Source organism: Cucurbita moschata, unplaced genomic scaffold (genome assembly GCF_002738365.1).
Source record: "Cucurbita moschata cultivar Rifu unplaced genomic scaffold, Cmos_1.0 Cmo_Scf00036, whole genome shotgun sequence".
In the NCBI taxonomy this organism is placed as follows: domain Eukaryota; kingdom Viridiplantae; phylum Streptophyta; class Magnoliopsida; order Cucurbitales; family Cucurbitaceae; genus Cucurbita; species Cucurbita moschata.
In genome coordinates, this window is record NW_019268552.1 from 1068334 (window position 1) to 1077774 (window position 9441).

At 34.2% G+C, this 9441-nt stretch overlaps 3 protein-coding genes across 6 annotated transcripts in view; all 3 read left to right on the plus strand.

The window, feature by feature from the left end:
* The first annotated feature begins 224 nt into the window (after positions 1–224).
* Positions 225–1051, plus strand: LOC111431333 (kunitz trypsin inhibitor 2). The gene has a single exon (XM_023067935.1). It carries the CDS (start codon positions 261–263, stop codon positions 870–872), a length of 612 nt encoding a protein of 203 aa, XP_022923703.1. The 5' UTR covers positions 225–260; the 3' UTR covers positions 873–1051.
* An 811-nt stretch (positions 1052–1862) lies between these two features.
* On the plus strand, positions 1863–4132 carry LOC111431295 (DNA-directed RNA polymerases II, IV and V subunit 12). Of its 2 annotated transcripts, XR_002708466.1 has the most exons (5): positions 1863–1999; positions 2161–2222; positions 2451–2543; positions 3849–3974; positions 4021–4132. XR_002708466.1 is itself a non-coding variant. In XM_023067881.1 (4 exons), exons 2-4 carry the CDS (start codon positions 2183–2185, stop codon positions 3869–3871), a joined length of 156 nt encoding a protein of 51 aa, XP_022923649.1. In that variant the 5' UTR covers positions 1863–1999; positions 2161–2182; the 3' UTR covers positions 3872–4132. The 2 variants fall into 2 exon arrangements, 1 of the variants encoding a protein (XP_022923649.1); XM_023067881.1 differs by having other exon boundaries at positions 3849–4132.
* Positions 4133–6464: 2332 nt separating this feature from the next.
* The window catches only part of LOC111431602 (probable metal-nicotianamine transporter YSL7), a 4476-nt gene continuing 1499 nt past the window's right edge, over positions 6465–9441 (plus strand). The window contains exons 1-5 of one of the 3 annotated variants that reach the window (XM_023068285.1): positions 6465–7189; positions 7984–8138; positions 8700–8797; positions 8886–9020; positions 9210–9399. In XM_023068285.1, coding sequence (XP_022924053.1) covers positions 6784–7189; positions 7984–8138; positions 8700–8797; positions 8886–9020; positions 9210–9399 — 984 coding nt within the window. In that variant the 5' untranslated portion in view covers positions 6465–6783. The other 2 variants (XM_023068286.1, XM_023068287.1) reach the window with 2 other exon arrangements.

Here is a 9441-nt window from a genome sequence, read left to right on the forward strand (position 1 = left end):
TGTTTTTTAATTTTTTTTTAAAGATAAATTAAATTTATTAACATTTTCTCTATTTAATTATTTTTTTAATATTATAAATTTAATTTTTTAAAATTATAATGGAGAGATTAAAGAGTTGTTAATTTCAAAACTTTTAAATTTTATGAATTAAACTTGTAATTTAATATTTTAAATATACTCTCAGAAAATAATATCGACTCTCTACTTTCCTATAAATACAAACATTTCTCAGTCTCATTCATACACCAAAAAAGAAAAGTATGAAGAATTTCGCGTTACTGTCTTTTCTTTTCATTCTCCTTGCCTCTGAGGTCCGCGTCTCCAGAGCCGACGCCTCGCCGGACGCCGTCCGCGACATCGACGGCAAGAAGCTCCGAGCCGGCGTCAACTACTACATCCTCCCTGTTTTCCGCGGAAGAGGCGGCGGCCTAGCCCTAGGCAACCTCCAATCGGACAAATGTCCACTCAACGTCGTTCAAGAACAGTTTGAATTAATGAACGGCCTTCCCGCGGCATTTTTGCCTGTAAACCCTAAAAAAGGGGTCGTTCGAGTTTCGACGGATTTAAACGTCCAATTCGAGGCCAGTACGATCTGCGCCACATCGACGGTATGGAAATTGGACAAATTCGACGAATCGACGAAACAGTGGTTCATCACGATCGGCGGAACGAGAGGAAATCCAGGCGTCAAGACGGTCGACAATTGGTTCAAAATTGAGAAACACGGTAACGATTACAAATTCAAATTCTGTCCGACTGTGTGCGATTTCTGTAAAGTTATGTGCAGAGATGTTGGAATCTTCTTCAAGAACGGAAAGAGGGCTCTGGCTTTGAGCGATACGCCATTCCCTGTCATGTTCAAGGAAGTTTAATTGGAAGCTGGAAGAGATCTCCAGTGTGTATTAGTCACGAGTTTGTGAAGTAATTTGTCATAAGTCATAACAGTGTTTATCTAAATAAAATATTTTGTAGTTTATTTACCTTTTGAAGAATAATAATTTGCTTGATAATGTATTTTAATTTCGTTTCCCATTAAATATAATTTTTCCGCCCTTTATCAAAGTCAAAGCATATTTCCTTAATTGAAAAGTCAAAACTTTTATTTCAAATACTTTAATTTTAAAAATCTCCGTTTCCATTAAAAAATTTAGTTTTTAGGTAAATTCCAATTTTGTTGGTAAATTAATATGTAATTGCAAAAGTAAAATGAGTGTTTAATTAATTTATTAGTTGAATTTTCAGATATCATATCTTTAAATCTCATTTTTATGTTAAATAAATTAAAAAATTTTAAATTCTTTTAATATTTTTTTTTTCAGTAAATATTTATTATCATTTTTTTAATTTATATTTAATGGATCGCCATCATATTTTTTAAAATTCACACCTCTATTAAATATAAAATTAAAAATTTATTGTTCATAGATAAAATATTATTATTATTAAATGAATATATCATAAATCTATTACCAACCCATTTCAATAATTTCTTATTTTATTCACATTTGTGTGATTTTTTTTTTGTTTTTGTTATTTTATTTATTTAAACAACATTATTCTTATCCCACAGTAATACAAAATTGATTGTTTCAAAATAATAATAATAATACAAAACTTGATATATTGTATTTTAGAAAAATCAATATATTATTCACATATTTTTAAAAAATTAGATCCAAAGATGAGAATGATTTGAAATTCTTAATTAGAATTTATATCATTAAAAATATAATTTTTTTAATGAATGCTTAAATGAAAAGAAAAGTACTATTTTACCATTATACCCTCATATATACAAATCAAAATTTTGTTATATATTTATAGTAAAAAAATAAAATAAAATAAATAAATAAATAAACACCCTACACGTCTGCCGCCTTCTCTCCCCGCCCCTTTTAATTTTTCTTCGATTTTCCCTCGCCCATCACCGTAATCACCGCCAAAGCCCTACGCGACTTCGATTTCTCTCTCTGCCCTCGTATCTCCCTCGCAGCGGCAGGTACACGCGAACTGTTTCTTTTCTCTTATCTCCCTCTGCCGTCGCTTGTCGCCGGTCGCCGGTCGCTGGCACACCCTCACCACCACTTTACTTTCTTCTCATCATTCTATCTGTAATTGCCTCTTACTTTTGGCATAAGTTAGCAATAATTTATTTCGCAGGAAGATTTTTGAAGTTTGACTCATGGATCCTCAACCTGAACCAGTCAGTTACATCTGTGGAGGTAAACTTGTTGTGTTTACTGATTCCATTATTCAAAATCTCCCGAGTATTTAGGTTTTGAAGTTCTGTAATCGGATGCATCTATTAATCATGATCAAGTTACTTCGACTATATTAAGACATCGGGAATTTAGAAGTTTGTTGATTCGAGTTTAGATTTAAAATACCAGCCCTAAATTTTCACCTGCTTAACTATGTTTTGGATCTTGAGAACTGTAAAATCTATGTAGATTGTGGAATGGAGAACACTCTGAAGCAAGGTGATGTCATACAATGCCGAGAGTGTGGTTATCGTATTCTCTACAAGAAGCGCACCCGTCGCAGTAAGAAATAATTCTACTGTTTTGTCTTTTTTTTTCAAATCATGAAAATGTCGTCTCTAAATATGATATTTCCTCTAAAGGATGTTTGGATTTTCAAATCTCGTCCAAGAAGATGTTTCAGATTTTCACACGACTGACTAAAATTTATTTGAAATAAGACAGATTTGGGGTTTTCATTTAATCGTAGAGTACAAAAGAGCCATTGGGTTGAGCAAACCTCCTAGTTCCGTAAATTTTAACAATTTCCAACCATGGATACAATGATTTTCCTCATTAAGCGGAAAAGAAACTGAATGAACTATTGAGTAGATATTGAAGATGAGTAAAACAAGTCAGTTGAAACTATGGAACTGGTAGCTAGTTGAAACTATGGAACTGGTACTTTGGCCGGCTTTGTACTTAGTTGGTCTAGTTCTAAAGTTGATTTCATTGCATTTGGGCCTGCTTGTTTGAGTACTCTGTATGAGCTGAATGATCAGCTATGTTTTCACTTCTTTGCGTCTGTTTTGAATTCCTTTGAGTTTATCACACTATCATCCATTCTGATTCTTGAATGCTTTCTACCCTTTTCATAGTTCATTTGAAAATTCCAAAAAATGGATCATCTATAGGAATCGTGTTATTAACTCAGTTTGTTTTAAAGTTTATGGATTGCATGTATTTGCAACTATTGACTTTGTAGTGATTCAACTAATATATGTTAGAAATCACGAACCTCTACAGTAGTATGATATTGTCCACTTTGAGCATAAGCTTTCATGCCTTTACTTTTTGGCTTCCCCAAAATGTCTCATACCAATGGAGATAGTGTTCCTTACTTATAAACTCATGATCTTCCTCTTAATTAGCCAACGTGGGACTACACCTCTCAATACCTCAACAATATATTCTCAACATATTGCATTTTATCAGAACCTATTCTACTCAACCTTTGGGGATAATTGACAGACAAAAGCATTTCTTGGAGAATGCTTGTTATCTTTTATGACTTGGGATGCTCTCTAATTACAAGTCTTGCGATTAAACGTAGATTCTCTCTTTATGGACGGGTTAAATCATCCATTTTAGTTATTGGAGACCGTTCTTATAGTGTAGCTCAGTCACTGTTTTTTGTTATGGGTTTGATTTTATTTGGGTTGGTTTTTTGTATTGTCTTTGTAGTATATCCTTTGTTTTGCTCCATGAATGTTTGGTTTTTTTCATTTACAATAACATGCATCTCATATTACTTTCTTTGCCCTTGATATTTATCTGCTTCTTTCCAAATTTGAAATCTAATCCGATTCATGCTTATTATCACTGCAGTTGTTCAGTATGAGGCCCGCTGAAATGCTTAGTCTGGCGTTGGACTTCTAGTATCATGAATATTTTGTTAGTCTTTCTTAGGAAAACAAAATCGAACTTGATATGGCCTAAGGACTTGCTGTAATGCAAACATGATGATAATGCTGTCACTATAGTTTGCTTAAATATGTGTCATTATCCTCGTGAGATAAGTTCATGTCCTACTGGTAATATGAATGGTCAATTCTGCATACACTGGAAGGTTCACATCTGCATTTCCACATCAACATTTGATTCCTATTCCATTTGCCTTTCTTGTTAAATGAAGTTATTTTAAAATTATTATTATTAGTTTATTCATGGAACGTGTGAACATTTTTTTTTAATATCTTATTGATTGTAATATGAGGTGGGAGTTCAAAAGCTGGAGATTTTTAAAGGAAAAGTAGAGATGCCAAATTTTGCACAATCCATCAATCATTGAGTTGTGCTTTACGTCCATTCAATCATAGATTCAACATTTGAAATAATAATCAGAATCACGTTTTTTTTTTTTACTAATTAGTGTCTTATTCTTTTAATTATGTTTGAATTAACTGGACCTTTCCCTACCAGACTAATAATTGACGAGAATGGTATTTGAAACACTGTTTTAGTTCTTTGGACTTTGATTTTGGTTAATTGAATATTCAATTTAGGAATTAAGCATCTATGGGTCTATTTGATTTGGTTATTTTGTTCAATTTTGGTCTATTTAATTTGTTTTCATCTGGATTTTTTTGTCAAACGGTTCGGTTCGAAGTTCTATAAACTTCGGTTCGAGTTTTATTTTTATTTATTTATTTTTGCATAATTAATATGTGTTACGCGTGGAATTTAATTCGAAAATAGTAAAATTGATTGATTCCTCCACTAGATCATTGGCACTCACCATGCGGAGGATATTAGTGGAGCGCACCCAACTCTCTGCAACAATGGGGTCCACTTGCCTTCCCACTTTTTCAGCTTACTTATCCCCATTGCCAATTATTGGTCTACGTGTCAACTTGTTATTTGTTATATTTTCTTTTTATTTTATTATATGCCTAAAATCAGAGCTATTTTAGAGTCTTGATAGGTAAAAATAAATAAAAAATCAGAAATTTAATATTTTGGTCAATTTTATATCTTAACCCATTAAATTAATATATTTTAAATTTGTACTTAAGTGAGCAATGTAATTGATAAATGTTTAATTATAATATATAGAGTGAGAGGAAAAAAGTTAACGTGTTTACTATCTCATGTGATAACCATTAAAGTTAATTATCCTAAATTTTAAAAATTAAAAATTAAAAACCAATGTCATAAACTTGTTTTATTTTAATTCATTATTAATTTTTAGGGAATAATACACAAATTTTAAAAGTTTTTTTTTTTTTTTTTTTTGCTTTAAAGGTATTATTAGCGAAGCTTTATTACATTTAAATCACATGTAAATTATGAAAAATAAAATTTAAAAACATGTAACACTCCCAAATTCTTGCTTTTGTAAAATAAGACAATCATAAGTAACTTGAAAAATATAACCAAGCAAATATCTCTCTGCCTAATTTGCATTTTTAAAAGCATACAGGCTGTTCTAAAAGAAAGAAAGAAACAAAAATGAAAGCTGACTTCTTAACCACCCTTGACATATTAGCCTTCCTAGGATAAAATATTATGAAAGCTGACTTGTCAACGTGAACGTTGACATCACTAAGCATCATTGAGACTTAATAATTCTTAGTTGGCATGGTACTAGCTTGAGTTGTCACGGTAAGCATTTTAAGTATATAAATCATTAGGTAAGCCCCGCATCATTGAGACTCAATAATTCTCAGTTGGCATGGTAAACTTGAGTTGTCTCAATAAGCATTTTGTGTATAAATCATTAGGTAAGTCCCAATAAAGTATTATAAGTGTATCAATTCAAGTCCACTGCTAGAGTTTTTTTGGGCTTTCCCTTTCAAGGCTTCCCCCTTAAAGTTTTTAAAATGCGTATGTTAGGGAGAAGTTTCCACACTCTTATAAAGAATTTTACGTTCCCCTCTCCAATCGATGTGGGATCTCACAATCCACCACCTTTTGAACCCCGGCATCCTTGCTGACACTCGTTCCCCTTCTCCAATCGATATGGGATCTCACAATCCACCCTCTCTTCAGAGCCCAGCGTCTTCGCTAGCACTCGTTTATCTCTCAAATCGACGTGGGATCTCATACATAATAAACCTTGTATTGAACCCAATAAAAAGGCTCAAACTCATTCCAATGAGTCCTAAATTGATGTAGAAACATAAAATTCATATCGTCGAGAATCAAGATAATGAAACGAGATGCAATATTGTGTTGGAAGAACTTTAGCTTAGAGTAGAGGCTAGGTTGAATTTGAGGACTCGGCCTAAAGTAAAAGCAAAGTAGCTAAAGTCACCAATGAAGAAATAGACACGTGCATTGAATGTGTATGGTCAAGTAAAGCTGCAAACTTTGTTGAGAATGAAAGAACATTGTCTAATACATTATAGTTCTTAAAAAGACCTAAACCATTTGGTATATTTAATCATAAATTAAATTAAATTAATTTTGATAATTTAAAAAGAAAAGGAGATACAGAACCCAATCTTATAGTATAGGCGATGCAGTAATCCGAGAGTGAAATAATTGGAGACGTGAGGGAATTTCCACGGCCCAAGTTGGCGACTCCCATCACTGTCGACATCATGATTCCGCCCCAAATCGCCGACTTGGAAGTCAATCGGAGAGTAATTTGGGCTATTCTTTTGTCTCGTCCCCAACAAATTTCCATCCACGTATCAAATGATAGCAACATTCCCAATATTTATGCGGTTCCAATGAATTCCGCTTCTTTGGTTCAGTTCATCGGAAGTTCAGTTTCCAGTTCTGATTCTAGCCTCAAGGTCGTCGATAACGAGACACTATGGAGGAGAAAGGAGTGGATGGTCGTGTAGTAAAGCGTTTGGATTCCGAACGCAGTTCAAATTCGATGAACAGGCAGAGATTTGGGGAAGTGAGTGGAGTGCTATCCATCGAGGAGTTCTTTGAGGACCAAGAAGTGCCTCCATGGAGGAAGCAGCTGACGTTTAGAGCTTTTTTCGTTAGTTTTTGGCTGAGCATTTTGTTCAGCTTCATTGTAATGAAGCTCAACCTGACCACTGGTATTATACCTTCGCTCAACGTATCTGCTGGTCTATTAGGTTTCTTCTTTGTCAAGTCATGGACGAAATTTTTGGAGAGGTCAGGCCTCTTGAGGCAGCCTTTCACCAGGCAGGAGAACACTGTCATCCAAACCTGTGTTGTTGCCTCGTCTGGCATCGCTTTCAGCGGTTTGTCCCTTAACCATTTCATTCACTGGTTGTAGATTCTTGTTCACGCTTAATTTAGACGGGAATACTAACTTCGATTTCAAGTTTTCATTATTGTTCCATGTTTCCCCTCGTTGGTTTGTTGTCGCGTGTTATTGGCGCAGATTTTTGCGAGCTTCTGTGCTCAAATCTGTGCCATAATCGTGATTGCTTCAATTCTTTTAGATGGAATTTTGATAACTGCGATTTCTCTGCGATTTATCTGTCAAACCTTTTTTGGGCGAATGATTGCCGCTTGCTTGTAATTAACTTCATATATTTATTTTTGTGCTTGTGGCCTTGCTTTTGTTAATGGTTTCTTCTAATGGAAATAGGTGCACTTGCATAACCTACAAACAACGAGAAAACTTCTGTTCCAATATAAATTGTTAGCAGAACACCGTCATATAATATACATATTGTAGAAGTTATAGACAAAGATGGTCTTTGACCATACCTTTGAAGCTCAGCTATCTGTGGTACAGTTTTTCCTTGGCCTTCCATCACCATGAGCGATTTTCAATTGAAGAAAAGAATTTCTCATTTGCCCAGAAATCTGTGACACTTAAATGACTACTCTGCTCTGAGAAATGAAAAAAGAAACCAGTTTTCTTAGGCTATTTTTACACCAAGCTTTCAAGTAAACTTCTATTTGAGACTGATAATTGTTTCTGGTGTGGGAGAATCCCAATGGATTATTATTCCACATCATTGGAAATTATAATTCCTGATTTCTGTCAGACTAAATTGTACTCTTTGATTATTTCAATTGACAGGAGGTTTTGGAAGTTACTTATTTGGAATGAGCGAACGGATTGCTCATAGATCATCCGGCAGTAAAGATTTCAAAGATCCATCATTAGGATGGATTATTGGTTTTCTATTTGTTGTTAGCTTTCTTGGCCTCTTCTCAGTTGTACCCTTGCGAAAGGTATGATACCTTGTTGCAAGTTGCAACAAATATTTTCAGCTTCTTACAACTAAAGCTAAGTGGGGTTTATCCAAAATAAGCTATGAAACTTCAATGCAACAGCAATTAATGTGAAGAAATTAGCATACGAACAACTGCAACGTTATGCATGGTGAAGGAACTTTCAAAGGAAATTATATCACACAAGATACCTAAATTCCTTCATATAGGGCTTCTATGAATGCTCTTTCTATGGAGGAGATTGTTTTGTTCCTAGATTCTAGATGATATATTTGGTGATAAATAAACATTGTAACTATTCCTCTAGGATTCAACCTGATTGGAGTGTTCCTTTTTTTTTTGTTCCTCCTTCTTCTAGATGTTCTATATAGTGGTTGAGTGGATTTGGATAGGCATTTCCTTTCTCCTCCTGTACTCCTTTTTAAGTGGATTGTTTCTTACTCAAAAGATAGAAAAAGAACAAGATCTTTATGTTCCATTTAACAAGTTGATGTTGCAATACTTGTTGGCTTGAAATTATCCATTATTATCTTGATCACTTTGTCCTGGGATTAATTGCAGATCATGGTCGTTGACTTCAAATTAACTTATCCAAGTGGTACTGCAACTGCTCATTTGATTAATAGTTTCCATACTCCCCGAGGAGCTGCACTAGCAAAGTAATATGTTGTCATATATAATTAATTATAATGATACTCAAATGAAAGCCGTTCTAATATCTACCTTTTTTTGTGCCTGATCTTGTAGGAAACAGGTGAGACTGCTTGGCAGGTTTTTCTCTTTGAGCTTCTTGTGGGGCTTTTTTCAATGGTTCTTTCAAGCTGCAGATGGTTGTGGATTTGCACATTTTCCAACATTTGGGCTCCAAGCACGTGCAAACAGGTATTATATAGCTATAGTTCCTTCACTTCGATTGTTTGACTAATCCTCTATTGCTTCAATGAGCTCGATAGCTATATCGTTTATATATCCTTTTACGTCGATTTATGAAGATTTAAATGTAAAATATATTGTTGCAATTTCAAGACATTGTCAAGTGGGTCACTGTGTTTTTTGTGGTTAATTATGTAGGTTTTACTTCGACTTCTCAGCAACATATATTGGAGTTGGAATGATTTGCCCCCACATAATAAACGTATCGGTGCTCGTTGGAGGAATTATCTCTTGGGGCATAATGTGGCCTCTCATAGAAAATAAAAAGGGTCAATGGTTTAGTGAGAAATTGAGCTCAGATGACCTTAGTGGTCTTGAAGGTTACAAGGTGATCTTCCATCTTAAACAAGCATACTATTTTCTTCCCCCC

Excerpts from the sequence above, each read along its gene's own strand:
- LOC111431295 (XM_023067881.1), top strand. The coding sequence starts at position 2,183 with ATGGATCCTCAACCTGAACCAGTCAGTTACATCTGTGGAG. Across the intron at positions 2,223-2,450 it reads AGTCAGTTACATCTGTGGAG|ATTGTGGAATGGAGAACACT; the intron begins GTAAACTTGTTG and ends AAATCTATGTAG. Across the intron at positions 2,544-3,848 it reads CAAGAAGCGCACCCGTCGCA|TTGTTCAGTATGAGGCCCGC; the intron begins GTAAGAAATAAT and ends TTATCACTGCAG.
- LOC111431333 (XM_023067935.1), top strand. The coding sequence starts at position 261 with ATGAAGAATTTCGCGTTACTGTCTTTTCTTTTCATTCTCCTTGCCTCT.